Source organism: Ylistrum balloti, unplaced genomic scaffold (genome assembly GCF_031769215.1).
Source record: "Ylistrum balloti isolate Yb309-2 unplaced genomic scaffold, AGI_CSIRO_Ybal_v1 Utg371292, whole genome shotgun sequence".
Classification (NCBI taxonomy): Eukaryota; Metazoa; Mollusca; class Bivalvia; order Pectinida; family Pectinidae; genus Ylistrum; species Ylistrum balloti.
In genome coordinates this window covers 147,700-174,012 of record NW_026782693.1, presented here as the reverse complement: position 1 = coordinate 174,012, position 26,313 = coordinate 147,700, and the positions used below count along the sequence as shown (strand labels likewise).

The 26,313-nt window shown below is 36.8% G+C and overlaps 1 protein-coding gene across 2 annotated transcripts; it reads right to left on the bottom strand.

Moving 5' to 3' along the window:
- Positions 1–3,004: 3,004 nt before the first annotated feature.
- LOC132561849 (E3 ubiquitin-protein ligase TRIM37-like) lies at positions 3,005–26,058 on the bottom strand. 2 transcript variants are annotated; one of them, XM_060226557.1, is made up of 22 exons: positions 25,927–26,058; positions 24,725–24,826; positions 24,069–24,109; positions 22,708–22,827; positions 21,980–22,067; positions 21,586–21,708; positions 20,366–20,489; positions 19,684–19,876; positions 18,219–18,351; positions 17,832–17,908; positions 16,918–17,148; positions 16,489–16,552; positions 15,837–15,900; positions 14,127–14,299; positions 9,273–9,379; positions 8,935–9,054; positions 7,807–7,886; positions 6,082–6,324; positions 5,587–5,722; positions 4,684–4,763; positions 4,017–4,293; positions 3,005–3,818 (listed from the first exon to the last, which is right to left on the bottom strand). In XM_060226557.1, exons 1-22 carry the CDS (start codon positions 25,978–25,980, stop codon positions 3,785–3,787), a joined length of 2,664 nt encoding a protein of 887 aa, XP_060082540.1. In that variant the 5' UTR covers positions 25,981–26,058; the 3' UTR covers positions 3,005–3,784. The 2 variants fall into 2 exon arrangements, with proteins under 2 accessions (XP_060082540.1, XP_060082541.1); XM_060226558.1 differs by having other exon boundaries at positions 6,082–6,321.
- Between the last annotated feature and the right edge of the window lie 255 nt (positions 26,059–26,313).

Genomic DNA, 26,313 nt, shown 5'->3' with positions numbered 1-26,313 from the left:
CTGCAGTAGATAGACACATCTACCACTCACCTGTCTGTTTACTGTAGTAAATAGACACATCTAACACTCACCTGTCTGTTTACTGCAGTAGATAGACACATCTAACACTCACCTGTCTGTTTACTGCAGTAGATAGACACATCTAACTCTCACCTGTCTGTTTACTGTAGTAGATAGACTCATCTACCACTCACCTGTCTGTTTACTGTAGTAGATAGACACATCTAACACTCACCTGTCTGTTTACTGCAGTAGAGAGACACATCTAACACTCACCTGTCTGTTTACTGCAGTAAATAGACACATCTAACACTCACCTGTCTGTTTACTGCAGTAGAGAGACACATCTAACACTCACCTGTCTGTTTACTGCAGTAAATAGACACATCTAACACTCACCTGTCTGTTTACTGCAGTAGAGAGACACATCTAACACTCACCTGTCTGTTTACTGCAGTAAATACACACATCTAACACTCACCTGTCCGTTTACTACAGTAGATAGACACATCTAACACTCACCTGTCTGTTTACTGCAGTAAATAGACACATCTAACACTCACCTGTCTGTTTACTACAGTAGATAGACACATCTAACACTCACCTGTCTGTTTACTGCAGTAGATAGACACATCTAACACTCACCTGTCTGTTTACTGCAGTAGAGAGACACATCTAACACTCACCTGTCTGTTTACTGCAGTAGAGAGACACATCTAACACTCACCTGTCCGTTTACTACAGTAGATAGACACATCTAACCATGCAAATTTCTCAGAAATTTCCACATTTACACAGTGATCACAATACAACACAATCTCACCTTCTAGCTTATGTCTGAAGGATAGACTAAATTTTGACAGAAAGCACCTAGGTTTTTACTTCGTAATACTCTCCCTGTAATCATATTCACTATATACATGTCTCAGTGCAATGGGCAAGTACTCTGCAAAAGCTTAATCTTCCATGTATTACGATTATTACCCATCATACTGTATAAACACAAAAAGTTTGTTCAATTAGTGATGACATCATCAATTTATGTGTATCACATGTTATAATTACCCAATACTTTAAAATGTATAAACACAAAAAGTTACTTCAATTAATGATGACATCATCAATTTATGTGTATCACATGTTATAATTACCCAATACTTTATACTGTATAAACAAAATAAATGTATTTTGTTTCTTTTGTTGAGGCAGTGAAATCCACATGAACATTTGTATCGACTAAACATTTATAAAAGACATGTTTAGGTATTTCTTGTAATGCAGTATATTTAGTTTGAAGTCATCATTTTCTGAGTAAAACACAAAACATACAATCAAATTTCTCAATTATCACATTTTCAGCACTGGTGCTATAAAATTCTGAACATAAACAATTTCTATACAGATAATGGCAGGTTTTATGGTTTTACATACATATCACAATCACACACAAACATGTTTGAAACTTATCTGGTGCAAACAATCCATATTGTCAGAAAACAAATTTTCTCAAAATAAGAAGGATCTATACATCAAGGGGTCTGACTGGTGATCTCTAACTTTACAGCAGCATGAAACCCTCTTCACTACCCATCAAACCCTCTAAACCCTCTTCACTACCCATCAAACCCTCTTCACTACCCATAAACCCTCTAAACCCTCTTCACTAGCCATCAAACCCTCTAAACCCTCTTCTCTACCCATCAAACCCTCTAAACCCTCTTCACTACCCATCAAACCCTCTAAACCCTCTTCACTACCCATCAAACCCTCTAAACCCTCTTCACTACCCATCAAACCCTCTAAACCCTCTTCACTACCCATCAAACCCTCTAAACCCTCCTCACTACCCATAAACCCACTTCATTTCCTGCAGTCTGAACTGGACAGAAAAGTGAATTGAAAACTTAACCCAATTTGACAACTAATAAAACTTTTTCATGACAGTAAGTTTGATCAATTCTTAGAATTTCATATACTTATGTTCAACAGTATTTTTTCCCTTTGGGCCAGGTGAGCTAAAAATTGCAGCAAAGTGACATTACTACTATAAAGTCCTCTATTGGATAAGTTTAAACCTACATTTTTGATAATAAATACGCAGTTAACATTCTCTAGATGGGATTATATTAGGAATCAAAACACATATGCATGGCCCTTCAAGCTGCTCAGAACTACACTCTTCAACTTCCATACACAGCAAATAAATTGTTCTGAAAAAGCAACCCCACTGATTTTGTGTGGATCATCAGATACCACTTTGTCTTCAGTCAACAAAATTACACCCCATTCCCTTACATAGATGAAGATTTCTTGTACGACAAAGTCTTAGTGGATAATCTTTGCATAATGAGATTCTGTGTTTCTAAAAATATATATTGACAAATAATTGTACACGTGGCTATAATAAGAAGCTTTACAGACCGGAAATGTCATGTTGTAACAATTTAGACACAAAAACCATTCTTAATATTTTATAAAACATCACCACATAAAAATAAATAAACAAATAATATATTTATGAATCCACAGCCACACTATACATTATATCCACACATCACACACATTTGTTATAGTTCATCACTTGCATAGCTGACATTACACGCCTGTAAAATAATATCATGCACCTTCTTTGACATAACCACCAGTTTCCATGCAACTCAATTCTGTTGAAGAGGGAATAAGAACACATTTTATCTCCAACCACAGGCAAGAAATATATTTTCTTGCATTCACAAAATCCTACCAACGTTTTATAATCTAGACACCAAGCAAACAAAATCACTCTTCCTTATCTTATATGAATCACAGAGCTTGGAATCCATTTAGTAGTTAACACTGATACTGTTCGTTTATATATCTGTTGGAGCCATTGCCATGCCTTACAAATTGGCCGCAAGCTACATATAAATTCTTATCTTCAATTAAATATTAAACATTAGCATATAATCTTCACTGACTAAGTATTTTACAGTAGTATCATCAAGTATACTATAGGTATTAATCAGTCAATTAAAAATCTAATCAAAATGACAAATTATAAAATAGCACATTGTTTTAAGCATGAACACCAAATTATTTGACGTGTACAGGCCAGTTGCCCACTAGGTCTGTTATCAATCAAATATTCTACATCATCTCACATCCTTAACCAATTTCTCACATTTTATCCCATGTTCTCACTTCAACACTCACATCCTATATCAAGTTCTAACTTCACATCTGTGTTCCAAGATACTAAATACCTCACACTCTCACATCACTCTCATGTTGGTTGAGTTCTGATGTCTTCAATACAGTCTTCACTTTTACTTGTTACATGTAACACCTGAGGTCTCCGACTTGCTACATGTGACTTCTGAGGTCTCTGACTTGTTACATGTGACACCTGAGGTCTCTGACTTGTTACATGTGACTTCTGAGGCCTCTGACTTGTGACATGTGACTTCTGAGGTCTCTTGACTTGTTACATGTGACTTCTGAGGCCTCTGACTTGTTACATGTGACTTCTGAGGCCTCTGACTTGTGACATGTGACTTCTGAGGTCTCTTGACTTGTTACATGTGACTTCTGAGGTCTCTGACTTGTGACATGTGACTTCTGAGGCCTCTGACTTGTGACATGTGACTTCTGAGGTCTCTGACTTGTGACATGTGACTTCTGAGGTCTCTGACTTGTTACATGTGACACCTGAGGTCTCTGACTTGTCACATGGGACTTCTGAGGCCTCTGACAACTTGTCACATGGAATTCCTAACAATCTTGATCATTCAATGTTCCCTTACTTCTAAACCACAGATGTGTCATCACCACTGTCAGGTCTGAAAAAAAGAAATCCCAAAGTTAGTTGCACTTTATTTGTATCTTTCTATAGAAACAGCTCTGTCTATAATTATTTCCTGACAGAAAAACTAAGGTTATTGTAAAACAGAAAGTATGAAGATGTGAAAGACAACATCTACAAGTCCATGTGTAAATATAAATACATAAACTGAATCAGAAGACAAAGACTCCCCTACCTTGGTTCATTAATATTGTTTTGGTTGTTGCTGAACTCGACCTGTGGTCCGGAGGTGCCAGTGCCTTGTGGTTTCTGTCCACTGTTAGTAGTGTTGACAGCAGCTGTCCCTGCTGCAGCAGCAGCCTCACTGCCGTCCATCTCCTTCTTACTCTCCTCTGTTGTTGGTTGGCTACTGGCCGCGGTTGTAGCTGCAGCTTCCTTGCGGTCTTTCCTCTCGGGTCGAGGTGGTGGTGGTACAGGGACTTTGGATAGGTAACTGAAGGACCATGGCAGACCTGAATGATAAACAAAATAGCTTAGAACAGATGTCCTGTGTAAGGTGTTTATTCAGTGGACTGGTTTTCCTGTTACACAGGATCAAAGTCACTTGCTTTCTTGTACAAATTGAACTCAGAGATTTCCTTAAATATTGTCTTAAAACACAATATGTTTAGATTTTATTTGATGTTTGCAAAGAATTCAATAGTTTGAGACAGGAATAACAAAGATATAACATGTAGGTGTTTTATTGCACGTGACAAATGGAAAACAATAGTTTCTATGACAATATGTATCTTGTATAACACATCAGTATCTAGATACTTGTGATGGGATAGAAGACGAGATAATGACAATATGTATTTGGTGTAATATTATGTAATACATCAGTAATTGAAGATAATTACCTAGGTCTTTAGAGCCACCTGACGCTCCCTTTACAGTAGAATCTCTTTTCCTTTTGTTCTCATCTTGATCTGTTTTGTGACTACAATGATACAGAAATAACTGCTACTTATTATTGTCGATCATTTCTTCTGATGGTTTTGATTAAGACCCATTTCTTACTAAAACTTGTAGTAGTTGTAAGTATGACTTTCATGGAATTCATTCCTTGGCAAGTAATACCAAATATTTAACACATAATTCCTTAATGAACTAATGGCAGCATCAGAATTGTGGTGGTAGAAGTTGTTACTTATCATGGAAAATTTTATGTCTGATATATTTAGCAACAGCAGTTTAGGAGATCGAGGAAATATAACTCATTGAAACAAAGTATATATTAACCCTTAACACATAACCTTTTCTATTGCAAACATCAACTAGATGCATTTCACCATTAATCTTTCTATGACAACATATAATTCTATTTATAAAGATGTTAAAATTAGTGAAAATTCAGTTTTGTTCAGAATTTGGACAATATGTCTAATATTATATACAAAACTGAACGTGATCATTGAATGTACTGACTTCTCCATCTGAGGATGTTTTGGCTGCTGTGAAGAGAGAATCCTCTTTGTACAGTCCTCAAATAGTTATTGTATTAAAAACCAGGCAACCACAAACAAATTACATGTATAAGAGACAAAGCTAAATCACTGTTTTTATTTTCATATCACAAAACTTGACAGCAATATTTTCCATGAAAAAAAAATCGCCAGAAAAATGGTCACACACTTTTTCCCAGATTTGAGCTGTGAAATCAGGAAAATTTCCCTGATTGACAGTTTCAAAGATTAACAACCGTGTGTTATATTGAGATATATCATACTATGTAGACTTGTCTTCATATTCTTTGTTCTTACCTAGACTGGACTATGGTTGTGTACAGTGTGCTTTGGAAGTTGGAGGCGGCCAAGTCCTCGCCATCCATTGAGATATCTGACAGAGGAAACTGTTCTATGGAATCATTGGCTGGGTGTGTCACATGATCTTCTGGCTCTGTAGCATAATGACGGTCAAATCATCATTTATCACCAATCATCCGTCATACTAGTCTTACAAAGAATTACTTTACACATACAACTAAAATAGAACTCTAAAGCATGAATACATGGAATAATTGTATATGTGGCTCAATGAAATATGCATCTACAAACAAAAAAGGAATATATGCTAAAATTTGGTGTTAAAAATTAGAGTGATTCATTTGATAAAAACAGCCATTGTACAAAAACAATACTACTATGAATATGAATAATGGAAAGCTTACGTAAAGCACATTACTGGACAGAAACACAATGTATATTACTTTTTGTCCTTACTTTGACCTTCACCTATTGGCATGACCTTAACCTTACCATTTTTGTTTGGTTTTGTGACCATTGCTTTGGCTTCAGACTCGTTGGTAACTGCAGAATCAGCAACAGCCAGTGTGGAGGTGGCCAGCTCAGAGAAGCGGGCTCGGATGTTCTCTAGCATGAGGTCAGTATTTGCGGGCGTCTTCTCCTTTCGACTTGTCTTTGGCTTGTCCTTGGTCAGGGCTAACGCCGCCTGGACAGTCTCCAGCCAATCAGCACCCAGACAGCTGTCACCTCCGCCTGCTGATACAGATATTAACTGGTCTTATCTTAATGCTTCTTGTCAATCATACTAATATATTAGATCATGATACTTGTTAATACATAACACTGTTAGGGATAAAAACAAGAGGCCCAGAGGACCTGTATCGCTCACTCGTTAATACATAACACTGTTAGGGATAAAAACAAGAGGCCCAGAGGACCTGTATCGCTCACTTGTTAATACATAACACTGTTTGGGATAAGAACAAGAGGCCCAGAGGACCTGTATCGCTCACTCATTAATACATAACACTGTTAGGGATAAGAACAAGAGGTCCAGAGGACCTGTATCGCTCACTTGTTAATACATAACACTGTTAGGGATAAAAACAAGAGGCCCAGAGGACCTGTATCGCTCACTCGTTAATACATAACACTGTTAGGGATCAGAACAAGAGGCCCAGAGGACCTGTATCGCTCACTCGTTAATACATAACACTGTTAGGGATCAGAAATATATATACACCATGATGGCTGTAATATTTATAAACACTCATAATAGTGTTCACATGTGAGGGTTTTTGTTACCCAGATGGTTTATCAAGCGAGTGTGTCAGATTGTGTAGTGTTTGCTATTACAAACATCTACTTGCTATAATCGGTACCAAGAACCCAGATAGATTATTAAATGAGTGTGTCACATTTCGTAGGGTTACAAACACATACCTGCAGACTTGGTGTCCAGATCACATTTCGTAGGGTTACAAACACATACCTGTAGACTTGGTGTCCAAATCACATTTCATAGGGTTACAAACACATACCTGTAGACTTGGTGTCCAAATCACATTTCATAGGGTTACAAACACATACCTGTAGACTTGGTGTCCAGATCACATTTTGCAGGGTTACAAACACATACCTGTAGACTTGGTGTCCAAATCACATTTCATAGGGTTACAAACACATACCTGTAGACTTGGTGTCCAGATCACATTTCGTAGGGTTACAAACACATACCTGTAGACTTGGTGTCCAGATCACATTTTGTAGGGTTACACAACAACACATACCTGTAGACTTGGTTCACATTTTGTATCATACATTTCGTAGGGTTACAAACACATACCTGTAGACTTGGTGTCCAGATCACATTTCATAGGGTTACAAACACATACCTGTAGACTTGGTGTCCAGATCACATTTCGTAGGGTTACAAACACATACCTGTAGACTTGGTGTCCAGATCACATTTCGTAGGGTTACAAACACATACCTGTAGACTTGGTGTCCAGATCACATTTCGTAGGGTTACAAACACATACCTGTAGACTTGGTGTCCAGATCACATTTCGTAGGGTTACAAACACATACCTGTAGACTTGGTGTCCAGATCACATTTCGTAGGGTTACTAACACATACCTGTAGACTTGGTGTCCAGATCACATTTCGTAGGGTTACAAACACATACCTGTAGACTTGGTGTCCAGATCACATTTCGTAGGGTTACTAACACATACCTGCTAGACTTGGTGTCCAGTCACTGTCCTGAGTACGATCTTTTAAAAACTGCATCAGTAAAGTCTCCTCATCTCCAACCCTGTAATCACACAAACCACATATCATACTGACTATATCTTGACAATTATTAGCAAAATCTACAAAACTATCCCTTCTGGCCGGGAAACATAATAAATAAATTATAAACAAGCCATGTGTAGAAAATGGCCCTCTCCTCTACATTTCTAATTGAATTAATTTTTTTCTGTAGTTACTAATGCCGTATATAAATGACATATAAATAAAATACAAGAAATTTAGTTGAGCTTTTAACTCTAATAGTCAAAATCTCAACTGAGAAAATTTAAACAGCCAACTTTTCAAATTGTCAAGACCACAAATGATCCGAGTGCATTGCTGTAGTGCTCACTTTGATAAAAGAATAATTTACATTTTTTATAATATCGGTGTGTTGACATGTTGCTGTAGTCTACAGTATGAAGTGAGAGTGTCACTCATGTGTAATTTATCACTCATTCATAACCTTGTTTTTTCATTGTGTGCATATATTATACATATTCCTTTTTAATTCTAACAATGAATGCACTTAGTTATATATATTCCATAGTTTTTAATACTTTAATTCTGGTTTTTCTCGTCATCAATGCCTTAGAAATCGAAAGCAAAATCTGAGTCCACCATTTTGTAAACAGGCTGACATAATCCCGCCGATTTCCCAGTATTTTATTGTTTTAATAGATATTTATGCTTGAAAGACAAGAAGATTATCATTATAATTCTATGCTTGATGTTTGTTTGTTACATCAAAAGTTTCTACAGACAGCCATGCCTAACTGCCAAATAACACAAACCTGTTTCGTGATGTCATAATACGTCACAAAGGAAAGAAGGCACATTTACTGCAATGTCTCAAAACATCATGAATGACAAGCGAACACTGTTTTGTGATGTCACAAGACATCATGAGTGCCATACATCTAGAGCTAAGTTATTAGGTTGTGTATAAACCTGTTATCTATCAAATGTTCAGAGATAGAGATATCTAACATTTCTTATTATCAAGAACAGATCCTGTATACTTGTTATAATCTTTCCCTATCTTACAATATTTTGCAGTTTTCACTTGCCTGTTTTCTGAGCCAGTGATGTTAGATGATACCTTGGCCATACCAGAAGCTGTGTTCCCTCGCCGGTCAAGGTCATTCTCCTCCCAGGTCATACTGTTTTCCACATCGTTGTCTAACGACCTGTTACAGTCAGAAGCAACATTTAACAATGGCAAAACAAACAATACTATCAACATATTTGTTATTGTCTCTGAAAGATGGAAGGTTATATGTCATGGCATCACACCAATTATCTATCCCAAGACTGTTTATATTAAAACATTATCACATTGTGTATCAACAGAAAATTATCGAATTGGTATTGATTTATCTAACTGATATTGCCAGTATAAAATTACATTGTTTCTTCATCAATGTCATTTTCATCGTTGTTTTCTGTGATGGCAGCTTGTGTTCCAGGCTCTCCAATGTCGTCCAAGTCCTCTATAGAATACTGACTCAGCTCCTGTAATGTTAATCAATAACTGTTGTTAGCACCGTTTACACTTGTTCCACGGAGTGTCACAGAGAACAGTAGGGTTACAGTGGAACATGCTAATTAAGAAAATATTTTCTGAAAATTATTCTTTATGATTAAAAAGACAGTCATCATCATGCTACTTTCATTTATAAATAATTTTATCTTTGACTTAATGACCTCAAAAGCACAGGAAACCATTCTATTCTAGATAGTGTATCAAATATAAACAGTGTTTGTGGGGAAAAGACAGCATGGCAACTATTAAACTTATATTTAAGATCAAACCTTGAGTGAGATCGTGTGACTGATGACTTACAACCCTCAGGTTATTCAACAATTTTTTATGCGAAAATATGGGCTATCACATCTTTAACAGAATGTTAGTTATTTTCCAAACATTGAATTTCTACTATAGTGACTAAATTTCTACTATAGTGACTAATCACGAACACTTTCCTTTCTTAACCTAAAATGAGACCCCAAACATCATCTCCTCCAAACTAAACAAGACAATTCAGCAAATTACAGTCCTCCAATTGATGTTAATTATAACAAGAGGCGCAAGGGGCCTTAACAGTCACCTGTGGAATATATGTCAATAATCTGGGTATTTTAAGATGTTGCAAAAATATAACAACACTTGTGCAGGACCAAGTGTAAAACATCTGTACCAAGTTTGAACATGACCCATCCAATGGTTCTTGAGAGGAAGTCCATAATGTCTTAGCCAAACAGAGGCCAGGGTGGCCATCTTGGATTTTGAATCGCCCCAAAAAGTTAAAACACTTGCCAGGACCTTGTGTAGAACAACCGTATCAAGTTTCCCCTTTCCCCCCCTCCTGAGGCCCCTATTGGGGCCACGCCCTTTTTCTTCGCAAACTTGAAGCAGATTCCCATGGGGATGCTTTGTGCCAAGTTTTGTCAAAATCCATCCAATGGTTCTTGAGAAGTAGTCATTTAATGAAGGTTTTTACATATGGCCTCTTTTACACCCCTTATGGGCCCCAAAGGGGACATTATCTCTTTTTTCAACACAATTTCATATGTGCTTCACCAAGGGATGCTTTCTACCAAATTTGGTTGAAATCGGTCAAAGTTGAATTTTCAACCCTTTTGAGCGCCCCCTAGTGTGGCCGTTTTTGACCCAATTGTTTTTCATTCGCAAACTTTGTAGACCTTGCTATAAGAACCCTTCATATCAAATATGAATTTAGTCTGACTGTTGGTTCATGAGAAGAAGATTTTTAAAGATTTACCTAATTTTACCCCCTTTTTCCCCCTCCTGCGGCCCCTATTGGGGCCACGCCCTTTTTCTTCGCAAACTTGAAGCGGCTTCACATGGGGATGCTTTGTGCCAAGTTTGGTCAAAATCCATCCAATGGTTCTTGAGAAGAAATCATTTAAAGAAGGTTTTTACATATGGCCTCATTTAAAGAAGGTTTTTACATATGGCCTCTTTTACACCCCTTATGGGCCCCAAAGGGGACATAATCACTTTTTTTAACATAATTTCATATGTCCTTCACTAAGGGATGTTTTCTACCACATTTGGTTGAAATCGGTCAAAGTTGAATTTTCAACCCTTTTGAGCGCCCCCTAGTCGGGCCGTTTTTGACCTGATTTTTTTTCATTCGCAAACATTGTAGACCTTGCTATAAGAACCCTTCATATCAAATATGAATTTAGTCTGACTGTTGGTTCATGAGAAGAAGATTTTTAAAGATTTACCTAATTTTACCCCCTTTTTCCCCCTCCTGCGGCCCCTATTGGGGCCACACCCTTTTTCTTCGCAAACTTGAAGCAGCTTCACATGGGGATGCTTTGTGCCAAGTTTGGTCAAAATCCATCCAATGGTTCTTGAGATGAAATCATTTAAAGAAGGTTTTTACATATGGCCTCTTTTACACCCCTTATGGGCCCCAAAGGGGACATAATCACTTTTTTTAACATAATTTCATATGTCCTTCACTAAGGGATGTTTTCTTCCAAATTTGGTTGAAATCGGTCAAAGTTGAAATTTTTATCCTTTTGAGCGCCCCCTAGTCGGGCCGTTTTTGACCCGATTTTTTTTTCATTCGCAAACTTTGTAGACCTTGCTATAAGAACCCTTCATATCAAATATGAATTTAGTCTGACTGTTGGTTCATGAGCAGAAGATTTTTAAAGATTTACCTAATTTTACCCCCTTTTTCCCCCTCCTGCGGCCCCTATTGGGGCCACGCCCTTTTTCTTCGCAAACTTGAAGCGGCTTCACATGGGGATGCTTTGTGCCAAGTTTGGTCAAAATCCATCCAATGGTTCTTGAGAAGAAATCATTTAAAGAAGGTTTTTACATATGGCCTCATTTAAAGAAGGTTTTTACATATGGCCTCTTTTACACCCCTTATGGGCCCCAAAGGGGACATAATCACTTTTTTTAACATAATTTCATATGTCCTTCACTAAGGGATGTTTTCTACCACATTTGGTTGAAATCGGTCAAAGTTGAATTTTCAACCCTTTGAGCGCCCCCTAGTCGGGCCGTTTTTGACCTGATTTTTTTTCATTCGCAAACATTGTAGACCTTGCTATAAGAACCCTTCATATCAAATATGAATTTAGTCTGACTGTTGGTTCATGAGAAGAAGATTTTTAAAGATTTACCTAATTTTACCCCCTTTTTCCCCCTCCTGCGGCCCCTATTGGGGCCACACCCTTTTTCTTCGCAAACTTGAAGCAGCTTCACATGGGGATGCTTTGTGCCAAGTTTGGTCAAAATCCATCCAATGGTTCTTGAGATGAAATCATTTAAAGAAGGTTTTTACATATGGCCTCTTTTACACCCCTTATGGGCCCCAAAGGGGACATAATCACTTTTTTTAACATAATTTCATATGTCCTTCACTAAGGGATGTTTTCTACCAAATTTGGTTGAAATCGGTCAAAGTTGAAATTTTTATCCTTTTGAGCGCCCCCTAGTCGGGCCGTTTTTGACCCGATTTTTTTTTCATTCGCAAACTTTGTAGACCTTGCTATAAGAACCCTTCATATCAAATATGAATTTAGTCTGACTGTTGGTTCATGAGAAGAAGATTTTTAAAGATTTACCTAATTTTACCCCCTTTTTCCCCCTCCTGCGGCCCCTATTGGGGCCACACCCTTTTTCTTCGCAAACTTGAAGCAGCTTCACATGGGGATGCTTTGTGCCAAGTTTGGTCAAAATCCATCCAATGGTTCTTGAGATGAAATCATTTAAAGAAGGTTTTTACATATGGCCTCTTTTACACCCCTTATGGGCCCCAAAGGGGACATAATCACTTTTTTTAACATAATTTCATATGTCCTTCACTAAGGGATGTTTTCTACCAAATTTGGTTGAAATCGGTCAAAGTTGAAATTTTTATCCTTTTGAGCGCCCCCTAGTCGGGCCGTTTTTGACCCGATTTTTTTTTCATTCGCAAACTTTGTAGACCTTGCTATAAGAACCCTTCATATCAAATATGAATTTAGTCTGACTGTTGGTTCATGAGAAGAAGATTTTTAAAGATTTACCTAATTTTACCCCCCTTTTCCCCCTCCTGCGGCCCCTATTGGGGCCACGCCCTTTTTCTTCGCAAACTTGAAGCGGCTTCACATGGGGATGCTTTGTGCCAAGTTTGGTCAAAATCCATCCAATGGTTCTTGAGAAGAAATCATTTAAAGAAGGTTTTTACATATGGCCTCTTTTACACCCCTTATGGGCCCCAAAGGGGACATAATCACTTTTTTTAAACATAATTTCATATGTCCTTCACTAAGGGATGTTTTCTACCACATTTGGTTGAAATCGGTCAAAGTTGAATTTTCAACCCTTTTGAGCGCCCCCTAGTCGGGCCGTTTTTGACCTGATTTTTTTTCATTCGCAAACATTGTAGACCTTGCTATAAGAACCCTTCATATCAAATATGAATTTAGTCTGACTGTTGGTTCATGAGAAGAAGATTTTTAAAGATTTACCTAATTTTACCCCCTTTTTCCCCCTCCTGCGGCCCCTATTGGGGCCACACCCTTTTTCTTCGCAAACTTGAAGCGGCTTCCCATGGGGATGCTTTGTGCCAAGTTTGGTCAAAATCCATTCAGTTGTTCTTGAGAAGTCGAAAGTTTGAAAAGTTAATGATGCACGACAACAGACAAATCATGAGGGCAATAGGTCACCATGAGCCTTTGGCTCAGGCGACCTAAAAACTAGTTACAGTGATCTACTTTTGATACATTTAAATAACACACTGCCTCAAATATGAAATTCCAAAAACAAGTGTTATAGGAGTCAGGAGTTGGCACAAACCTTTTTAAAAAAATGAATATCAAAGGTCAAAATGCAGGTCAGTGTGACCTACTTTTGATAAACTATACACTTCCCTCACCACTGTGAACCCATACTTCAAGTATGAAGTTGCAGTGACAAGTAGCGTAGGAGATAGAGGCAGGACAAGATGGCAGGACGAATGGAGAGAAGGATGAACAGACATAACACAAATCTATAGAACCAGCCTGATTCACAGTGAATAGTCGATAACGTTGAAGAAAAAAGAACATGGCATAATTCAAATGTATATAATGCATTTGATTAGTTAATACAATCCTTTCCAAATCCCCCTTTCTTAATTTCATAATACAATGGTAATTTTCAGTTTCTAATTTGTAAAACTACAGCAGGTTTTGACAAACAACAAAGTATTATATAGAGAGCTAAGAAACATGCTTGCACTGGTACCTCATTAGAGTCTGTTGTGTCAGAGTCGGAGTCTGTATCCAAATTCTCGTCATCTGACCTCTCTATCTCGATCTCTGATCCTGTGCCTGGATGGATGGGTTTGGGATGTAGAATAGGGTGTTGTACTGAGGGATTATCACCCCCATGGGGATCAATCAGTGGCAGGGGGGAGTCTGAAATTGATGCCAGAAAATTAGTACAACCAAGTGTGGATAAATTAATGAATTAATGTGTATTCAGGGCTCTCACACCCCATTTTCGGACTGGGGTACAGGACCCTTAGAATTGGGAACAAGAGGCCCATGGGCCTTAACGGTCATCTGACAAAAAGCAAGCCAAACCTAGAAAGTGGGTTGAGGTCATTCATTTGAACAAACTTGGTAGCCTCTCCTCCAAGCATCTTACAGGCCCAATATCAGCACTCATGGACTTTTGCTTGTTGAGAAGAAGTCGTTTGTATATTTTAACATATTTGACCCCTGTGACCTTGAAAGTGGGTTGAGGTCATTCATTTGAATAAACTTGGTAGCCTTTCCTCCCAGCATGCTACAGACCCAATATCGGCACTCATAGACTTTTGCTTATTGAGATGAAGTCCTTTGTATATTTTAACATATTTGACCCCTGTGACCTTGAAAGTGGGCCAAGGTCATTCATTTGAACAAACTTTGTAGGGCTCCATGCCAGCATGCTATGGGCCAAGTATTAGCCCCCTAGGCCTTCTAGTATTTGAGAAGAAGTTATTTAAAGATTTTGACATATTTGACCCCTGTGACCTTGAAAGTTGTTCAAGGTCATTCATTTAAACAAACTTGATAGCCCTTCATCCCAGCATGCCACAGGCACAATATCAGCAATCTGAGCCTTTTGGTTATTGAGAAGAAGTTGTTTAAAGATTTTAACATATTTGACCCCTGTGACCTTTAAAGTGGGTCAAGGTCATTCATTTGAACAAACTTGGTAGTCCTTCATCCCAGCATGCTACAGGCCTTATTTTAGTTGCCTGGGCCTTTTGATTACTGAGAAGAAGTCCTTTGAAGGTTTAAAGACATTTGACCCCTGTGACCTTGAATGAAGGTCAAGGTCATTCATTTGAACAAACTTGGTAGGGTTTCATCAAAGCAAGCTACAGGCTAAATATTAGTTGCCTGGGCCCTCCAGTTATTGAGAAGAAGTCGTTTGAAGATTTTAAGACATTTGACCCCTGTGACCTTGAATGAAGGTCAAGGTCATTCTTTTTAACAAACTTGGTCGGGCTTCATTAAAGCAAGCTACAGGCCAAATATTAGTTGCCTGGGCCTTCCAATTATTGAGAAGAAGTCGTTTGAATGAAAAGTTTACGGACGGCGCACGGCGCACGACGACGGACGAAGCATGATGACTATAGGTCATCGGACCCTTCGGGTCAGATGACCTAAAAATAATGGTGTTTTCCTTAGAATTGGGAAAACGTCGGGTCTAAATTGGGAAAAAAAAATACTATTTTGCATTGGGAATATCGGCCCCAAATCTGGCAGATCGAGAGCCCTGGTATTAGATACTATTTTTTGACAAGAGGCTAAATGACCACGAATCATTCACTTTTGCAAAAATGAAATATGGAAAATTTTGAGGGACAACCTATTTGTTGATAAATTATAATAATATAATGGACCCAATGGAAATATAGTGGCTGGTGAATAAGTCACAAAATGTTTAATGTCCTCCTACCTCCTGATGTTGTGGCTCGTTTACTGGATCCTTTACTTCTAGACATTTCCATCAGTAGAACTCGCTGTCAACAAACAAAAATGTGAAAAATATTCTCTAGTTTTGATGAAGATGGTGGTGAGTGCAAAATCTAACTGAAGTAAAAATCAAACAAATGTATGGACAACATATCAGTGAAATCTTCAATTCCAAATCTAATTACAGACTGATTAAATTTGGATTTTAACAGGACACTGACATGTCGTCCGCACATTTTATAAATTTATTTTAATGTGCTTGCGTGGATTCTGTTTACCATAGGTATTCATACCTGAGTCAGCCATAAAGAATTTTTTACTAGTGACATTCAGGAACCTTGTGCCTCCAAACCCCAGTAGTAATCAAATTATGGCAGTAGAAATATGGCAATACCAGACATTTAATATATTACAACAGTAACAATTAACATCCTGATATCAAGTCTGATGACAGTTCAGAAATAGATTTTAAGCAGAAGGTTATAAGTTATGTGGAGACATAAAAATATTGAACATAGCCCATTATCGTTTATCAAGCCTATATTTGCCTGGTAGAAAAATCTCAGGAAATGAAATCAGAAAGAATTAACTCAAAATGAGAGCAATTACACTTAAATAGAAAAGATAGAACTGACCTCCTTCAGATGGTTGAGTTGTCCCATATTTTGAGCTTGTGCTGATTCCAGCTGATTGATATACCTAAAACATTCAAGATTTTAAGATTTACTTAAAACTTTAGGCCATTTGCACATCATTACAACATATTTAACCATATATAGCAAAGTGTATACATACAAGTGTTTCTATGTTTCAGAGGCATCAGTGAAGATATATAATACTTCAAACTGTTACAGAGAAATTATCATTATTTGCTGTTAACCAACACATAGGGACAGGTTTGCCTGCATGTTAAATAAATGAACGTGCACATCCATCATTATACTAGATAACAGGAAAATGTTTTACAAAATAGACTCGACAAACAACGGGAGGTTTGGTAATACAAGTCATATCACTGTGTCTATTCTACAACTGAAAACCATAACCAATTATGAAACACTTACCATTGTTGGTCCCTACACTTCTGGTAGAAAGTTGGAGGTCGCACCTGGAATCGAAGAATTAGTGTATCAGATTCTGTATCTAAGTATCCCTCACTGGCAAGTAGATCTAAACGGAAAAAGCGATTGTAACCCCAACATTCTCCAACTTCAAAGTCTGATGCAAACTCTCGGACAATGTTTTTACTGCTGTCACGAGAGACTTGATGAACCATCTCCACACGGTACTCGTACCTAAACAAAAACAAAACAACATGTTAGGGACTTTGTGTTAATCTGAATGTTTCTGTGTACATATACAATCATTCTGAACAACTGAACGAGTACAATCATATCTATAGATTTTTTCTAATCAACTATTGTTCCCCCCCCCCCTTTTTTTTTAACTTTTTTAAGAATATAACTTTGAATATGAATATTTTTTTATATTTTAAAGGTTTTAATTGTTAATTACTGTACTTCATAAGCATGTGACAGTTCACAATATTGAGACAAAAACTAAATAATAAATAGCATAAAATGAAACAAAGAGTCTGTTTACTGTATATCAATATATCTTCTTAGGGCTCTAGTTATGTGGTTTTTCACATTTAAGATTAATTTTTTCTTGGCACTTCATTTTGAGATAGTATTCATGAAATTCACTTCTACTAGAAAAAAATGTCAATAAATATAAATTTGTGGATTAGAGTACCAACAAAATCAAATAAAATCTAACTCCACACAAATATAATTATCTATAGTATAAAATGGTCTGGATCTAATATGACAAATACTAGTGAAAATGACATTTGATAATTTAAGTTATATTTTAAGTTTTATGTCTACAATTTGACATTTCAAAGCTACCTTTTATTGTTTTGTTAAATTTTCTTGTTTAAAAATCCTGTATTCTAGGCTGTATGTTTTTTTCTTACTTTGATGTTTCTGACAGGCCTGCTGACAACTCCAGAAAGACAGACAGATAGTTCCCCCGTACAACACCATTGCCATCCTGTACACAAAATCAACATAGCATAAATACAAACTCAATGAAACATGACATCTTTAATTTCATAAACCAATCGAAAAAAAAAAAGGAAAAAAGAAAATGGCCACTCACAACTTACAACAAATAAGATATCTGTTGAAAATTAATCCATTGCATAGGATCTGTTATTTGTTACTTTACATATTTACAGTCAATATTTTGAAGATTAACAACTATGTATTAAGTTTTTAATGAGAAGATATCAAGCGTCAAGCTCATCCAATGTAGCCAATAAATGACTCTGTGCCTATATTGAAAATTTCCTAAAACTCACTGGGTAGACTTTCAATCTCCAGCTAAGACCTGACACATGGAGGGGTTGACTGTAGACAGGGTCTGCCCTCTGTTGTAGTCCACTGAATTTCTTCATCACAAATGTACTGGTATCATATTGCGGCACAATCTCGCTAGAATGAAAAAGTTGTTACCACAGATGTACTTGTGTAATACTACAGCACATTCTCGATAAAATGACAATGTCATTATCACAGGTGTACATGTGTAATACTACAGCACATTCTTGATAAAATGACAATGTCATTATCACAGGTGTACATGTGTAATACTACAGCACATTCTCGATAAAATGACAATGTCATTATCACAGGTGTACATGTGTAATACTACAGCACATTCTCGATAAAATGACAATGTCATTATCACAGGTGTACATGTGTAATACTACAGCACATTCTCGATAAAATGACAATGTCATTATCACAGGTGTACATGTGTAATACTACAGCACATTCTCGATAAAATGACAATGTCATTATCACAGATGTACTTGTGTAACACTACAGCACATTCTCGATACAAAGAAGATGTAATTCATCACAAGTGTACTAATGTCACATTGTGGCAGAATCTCTTTACAGCCCAAATTTCACTTATCACAAATATGTCAACCTTCAGCATACTTTCGCTACAATGAAAAGAATACCGGTAGTCATCACAAATGTATTGAAAGTCATACTGTGACAGGATCTTGTTACAATGAAGAACATGTTGTTAAAGATTCACACATCCTGTACATTTACACTCATACTACAGTCACAAATAGAAAACTTCCACAAAAAGAAATTCCATTCACAGGTCAACAAACAAAATTTGATAAGTTTTATATCCTACCTGGTAAAGTCATCTGGTGATGTCACCCAGACAAACAAATGACCAATTTACACACTATCAACACTATCAAAGTATTTACCTCATTGTCATCTGGCAGGGCTCTCGATCTGCCAGATTTGGGGCCGATATTCCCAATGCAAAATATTATCTTTTTTCCCAATTTAGACCCCAAGTTTTCCCAATTCTAAGGAAAACACCATTATTTTTCCCAATTCTAAGGGCCTTGGGCCCCAGTCCCAAAATGGGGTGTGAGAGCCCTGTCTGGTGATGTCACCCAGACAAACAATTGACCAGTTTACACACTTTGATGATGTACCTACCTAGTAAAGTCAGCTGGTAACACCACCCAGACAAACAACTGACCAGTTTACACACTTTCATGATATACCTACCTAGTAAAGTCAGCTGGTAACACCACCCAGACAAACAACTGACCAGTTTACACACTTTGATGATGTACCTACCTAGTAAAGTCAGCTGGTAACACCACCCAGACAAACAACTGACCAGTTTACACACTTTCATAATATACCTACCTAGTAAAGTCAGCTGGTAACACCACCCAGACAAACAACTGACCAGTTTACACACTTTGATGATGTACCTACCTAGTAAAGTCAGCAGGTACTGCAGCAGTGACAAAAGAGGCCATGGGTTTCCTGTTGACATGTTTAAAGAGTTGCACAAGTTCACTGCTCTGGGCGATGAGTTCACTTTTACCCCTACTACCCATCTGATGGTTAATCTTCTGTATAAGGGACTCGAGCAGCTCAGTCTCCTGGGTCAGCTGACCTCTCTGACCTGTTGAAAAGGAAATGAGATACCACTCCAATCAAAACTTACAAATGTATCAATCACACTTAGTTAAACCAACATTCTCTATCTACTTAAACTGCAAAGGTGCACAGGAATAAGCCCACTCTCTCTGTGAAGATATTAAGACACTGATTTATCACTATAAACAGCTTGACCCAATTTTTATCAAATTAAACTTATAATTGTGAAGGGTGGAAGTTAAGACTTCCCACAAAATTTATTACAAAACACATTCTTAAACAAAAAAATAGAGGCAAATTTTCATCCATAAAAAATCTGTGAAAATGTTCTGCACTAACAGCTCTTCACTGAAATATCAACTTTTGGACAATGTCTTGATTCTCGCACTGATAAATTCATGTTTGAAGGATTTGTATTCATTTTTTCACTTTTAAGTTTATATTTCAGAGAATTGTGTTTCATTTTATTGTGGCAATCTTTTCACACAGTCAGAGTTATGTAGTTTCTACTTACCCATCAAGGTGAGTAGTTTGGATTTAAGCTGAGACTCTAGTCTGGCAATCATCAGTTCCACAGCATTCCTAATTTCTCGCACTCGCTCATCTTTGGCAGTTTTTACACTCTCTATGTTCCTTTCCTGTAAATACGATTTGATATAAACTTATTTACCATATTTTCCGGATTATAAGCCACACCTTCTTCCCTTGTGAGTTGGGCATGCGAGTTAACACCCTCCTTGTAAAGAAAGATTATTGTACAAAGTATTGGTCTATAGGAAAAAGATGTGCACACAAGCCAATAACTCAACTTCAGATTGCACCAACCCTTACACCAGAAGTTGGGCGTTGTACGATCCTTGCTCAACAGATGTGAAACGATTGTCACAGAGGAACAAGGCATGAAGCAAGAACAAAATCACATGCATAGTGCCATAACATGTGGATACCCGGATTGGGCAATCCAGAAAGTTAAAAATGAACTTGATACAAACAAGAGACTTAGACAAAACACCAAGGAAAAGAACAAAACGACAAGTTGTCATCCCCTACATCAAAGGCCTGTCACCTTACATCAAAGGTCTGTACGAAACCATTCAGAGGATTTACCATGGTCATGGTATTGCAACAGACATGAAACTTCACAAGACTCTCCAAAATATATCCTAGTCCTAGTTGCTGAATATATATACAAAATTGGGTGAAAGAACTTAACACATTTTCAAAATTATACGATAAAATTTAAGAAACACTATCCATAATTTTCACATACTGTATAAAACATTTTGTGGTATAGCACTGTAGTCCTTATTCCATCGCAGAGAACTCACTAACAAATTCAGTTAGTCTTTCATTTTCTCTAAATCTGCTTCTAATGAAGAAAGGATTATCTTTCTATTTTTCTTTCCATATAAAATGAAATGAAACAAGAGTGCCGTGGACACTATACGCCGCCACAAAATATAAAGGTCAAGGAAAACCGTAAAATCGCTACTTCCAGCACATCTAACCATTGTAGTAGTGACACTGAGCAAGTTTCGTGAAAATCTGATCATCAGTTTAGGAGGAGTTGCGTTCACAAGAAATGGACGAACGATGAACGTAAGGATGGACGTACGGACGGACAGACGGAGAAGATGACGCCAATATACGACCGCTTCCGGCGGTGTATAAAAATGTAAACTGAAAGCAGCTGTTGTTTAAAATGTACTGTTTCAATGTATCTTGGAAACTTACCACATCTTGTACGAGGCTGATGAGTTCTACATGACGACGCTTCAATTGATTCAGCTCCTCTGTAACTTTCTTTACATGTTCTTCATACACACCATCTAGTGGTTTAAAGGTATGGCCGGAATGCTAAAAATGTAATAATTATTGGTATCAATATAATATTGAAAGCATTTAAGTGCAAGTGACCGAAATTTGATGGATTAAGATATTTAAATCTATGACATAAAAAGTGCAGTACAGTAGGCTTCAAGAAAAAATCAACCAGAGGTAACAGAGATTACCGATAAATGCCTCCAAGCTTCCCCATCTAACATTTATTGTTTAAATATCCCTTTGACAAATTAGAAAATTTAAATTGGAATAATAGAGTACGACTATTGGTAGTGTTAGGACTTACTGTTCCACCCCAGAGAGCACACTGGTGACATATACACTGCTTACACGCCCAACAGTACACACTCAGCTTCTCCTGGTGTTCCTCACAGCTGTAAACAAAGCACAAAGATGTAAACAAAACACAAAGATGTACCAGTATCACAGCTCTTCAAGAGCACCGATACTCCTCACAGCTGTAGAGTCAATAAAGATGTTCAACACAACAGGTATTCACAACCCCCTGTCCACTCCTTATTTATTACAGTGTTTTTTAACATCCTACCTGACAGTGTTAAATCAGCATGGTCAAAACATGGATTAGAAATAGGAAAGAAATCTAATCATTCAAAGTGCTACAACAGGGAAACAGATCAATTCTACTGTCTTCACGCCGATGATCTCAAAAAAAATACAACCCAAAAGGAATCCCTGGTTCTGCCCCTCAGTTATTTCTTCTATTCATGGTGATATAGCACATCAGTCTAGGTTCCCATGATATCCTCTACAAAGAAGACATCAGATGTTACGCCCCTCAGTCTGAAGGGGAACATATACTTACATGTAGCAGCCTTTCATAACGTGTAACAAGATACCACATGCATATTACTTCACTGAACCTTACAAATTTGGTTACAGCTTGCTTTTCACAAAGTTATTACTTGACAAATGGACATAACTTTCACTCTTCTGGTCATTTTGCCCTGAACTTTTTCCAAGTTCCTCTGCTAAATCTCTACCTACAAAACTTACATGTCCTTATCACCTTCCTCCTTTTTAACAACTGGGGCACATTCCTTAAGGGTATCCAACTTCTGAGTCACTTCTTCAGCCCAGCGACAGTTGACAAGCTCGTGGGTGTGTAGAGATGCCCTATAAGTAAGAGGTATATAATTTTGAACACAGTAGATACAGACTGATCATAACATCAGCCTCTTATCCAGATATATCTATCTTGTGAAAACCCTGAGAGACAAACACCTTATCTTGTAGGTAGGCTGTTGTAATACAGGGAAATGATAAAGTAGTTGGTGTTGCAAGAATTTTGAAATCACAGTGATTGATAAATTTGCGGGTATAGTGCGCACTTGGGTGTAGTGCGCACTCGGGTGTAGTGCACAGGTACCTTTTTGGGGTCAGATTAAAAAAAAAAAAAAGGTTTTCTATAGAAAGATTAATTGATTACTGGTTACCGCGATGAAACAGTTGATGTGGTTTGATCCATTGATAATTAGGAAACCACAATCATCATGACCCTAACATATTTAATTAATATATGTAAACAAATTCACACATGTGCCTGACTTAACAAGCATGAAAGGCTTGGCTAATTGGATAATTAATGGTTCTTAACAGGTAACAAACATGTTGAGTATGAGGAGATTGATGACACCCGACTTGAGCTGAACACGTGCTATTGCTCAGAAAACGATGTTGTTTTAACTGTCTGAAAAGTTTCAATCCTACCTTGTCCCCATATCTGAACCGATTTATGAACAGAACGACAATCGCCAAAAAACTTCCGGACTCATTGAATTCCAGAGATACATCATCAAAATGAGGCAGAAATTCAGACACTACTATAGCCCCGACCAATAGTAAACCGTGACTATTCGAATGACAGGAAACGAAAATAAAAAATAACAAAAAAAAATAGATTTACCGTAATGCTAGCGTGTAAGGCTGATGATTAAAACATTCAAATTTTATTTTTTTTGTTGTTGTTGTTTTTGTATCCAAACTATCATATATGACAGACGACTTTTACATATAACTATGTGAAGGGAGGTAATCCAATATGGCAGACGCAGAACTCGGGAATGATAACCCCAAGAATGGCATGTTCCTGCGTATAATGCAAACCCCCTTTTTGACACGACAGTTTTAGCTTGAAAAAGTGCACACTATACACGGAAATTTACGGTACTTGGATGTACTACCAGGCAACAGCTTTTGCCATGTAGATATCGTCTATACCAATACTGTTACACATACCAGAATAGATAGTTATTGTGTACACAGAGGATGGAAACATATTTTTCAAAATTAATGCATCATATTGTCTTGAACAATATCGAGTAATCAAGTAAATACTAAAATGACAGTCACCATACCTGCAATGTGGACACTGAGATCGTTGTTCTGTAAGCCACCTCTGTAATATTATACAAAATGTGCATTTAAAAACAAAAACAAAAAAAAAGAAAGAAAAAAAGACAACATCTGTAATGTATTTTCTGTGTGTTAGTATGTTGATTGAAGGTTATTGGAAGATAAGCACACGCTAAATTTGTCATCCTCAGAAAATCAAGCATTATTATTATACTTTATTATTACATGGATTGAACTAAAAAATAGCTTTGTCAATACATTGATAGATCACTCTTATCTTACTCAATCCTTAACTTATATCTTCCACTGAATATATCTATATATTTGGATATTTCTCTAAAAATAGCATTTATTAAATTTTGATTTATTATAACAGCTTATAATCATAGCCTTAACAAACATTAAACAAACAAGCTCTATAGTATATAACTTCAGAGTGATTCAGAATAATCCATGTTAAGTTGATGAATTACTTTATTTACAAAGGAGCATTATAACTAATAACAATGATCACATCAGTTGGCATAAGTTGGCTATTTGAATTTGTGACTTATTACTGTGTCATCCATACCATGGCCATGAAAATTTCATATATTATAAATTAAAAACCACAAAACGAAACATTTCCTTATAATTAAATATCATAATGTGCCATTACCCGTATACATATGAAACAGCAAAGCTTGGAACAGTGAGGACACAGGCGGGCATCACGCAGCTTTTCCATACAAATGAAACATCTGAATACCTCAGCAAGGCCCTGTCAAAATACAAAAACATCTTTTAATATTCAAATATTTCATGATGGCCTCCCATCAACTCAGTATTAATCTGGATTGTAATCACAGGAGTATAGATACAGTCTGGATCAAAAGACAATAACATGAGGACATTTTGGGACCTAATGGTATGTCAACACTTTGCACACTGCCTTAAATAACATGATATAGTTTTACATTAATCATTAAGCTGGTTACGATTTTCAAAAAGCTTTTCAAGCATGTTAACATACAGTGACAAATTTTAAATCAGAAAAAATTAATGATATTGTTTTAAACAATATCAGACATCATTCTATTTATGTCACCCATTTGGCATTCATATCAACAGTAAATACAATCTGACCATAATTCAATGGTTAAATATTTAATCTGTTATTTTTGTTCATTACACGTTTTGTTATAACATTTTTGAGTATTGCACATATTGCCTATTTTGATGTCAGGTTTAGATAATGATATGAGTGCAGATTGCATTGTGACTTATCAACAAAATTAATATAGACCTGAAATTACCTCAAAGTTTCACATGGAAATGTCACTTTTCTACCACATTTGATCTTGTGATGAAAAGAAAACTCATGTATTCTAGGATCCTATATATGATATCTTATATTCTTATATTATTTTAAGTCAATTACAAAGCAATTTAGAAATCAGTGTAATACAATGTAACCGGTCATTTTTCATTTGTTTATTGCTAGCCTAAGGAATGAAATTGAGATCTAGACCTTTTATAAACTATAATAACATTATACACATGGACTTTTGAGAACTATTACTGCACGATATGTGCACTTGTGTCGGTGAGATGAGGCTAAACTGTAAGTAAATAGATCTTGAGGAAGTAACATGCGTGAGCCTGGAGAGTGTGTAATCGGCACATTCAACAAACATGAATCAACACAGTATATCCAGAGTAGGCGGACATATACTTTATCTATTGGAAAGATGCATCTTATGTGTGTAATGGAATTTAGCAGATTATTTAATTACGGAAATACATGAAAACAAAAAAATGTACAAAAAACATGAATGTTAGAAATGTGAATGTTCGATTATTCGTCAGAAAATGTCTCACTTCGACGGTGTGTTCCTCAAGTCTACCATCTTTTCGCCCACCGCCTGACGCCATTGTTCGGTGAATGTACGAGATTTAAGTTAACAGATGAACTCCACTTTGTAATTTATGTTGTCGGATATCAGCCGAATTTGCGTCCACTCATAACAACTGGTTTGTTTTGAGCTTCCGTCACCATTTTGTTTTTTAATGGCGCTAGAGTAGACATACAATTTTTCGGTGATAAATATATTTATGTGTACTTTCCAAATAAAGCCTACTTAAAGATATGAATAATTAAATATGAAAGAATTTTTGTTGCAACAAATATTTAATAATAATGAAGTATTGAAATTGTTTACATCAGTGATTTTTATCCAATTAACGACCACCTGTCCGTTTGTCCAG

Coding starts and splice junctions, on each gene's coding strand:
- LOC132561849 (XM_060226557.1), bottom strand. CDS start 25,980: ATGGCGTCAGGCGGTGGGCGAAAAGATGGTAGACTTGAGGAACACACC. Junction 22,068..22,707: donor GAGGAAGGTGATAAGGACAT/GTAAGTTTTGTA, acceptor CTTTGTTTACAG/CTGTGAGGAACACCAGGAGA. Junction 17,149..17,831: donor GGCCTGTCAGAAACATCAAA/GTAAGAAAAAAA, acceptor GTTTTTGTTTAG/GTACGAGTACCGTGTGGAGA.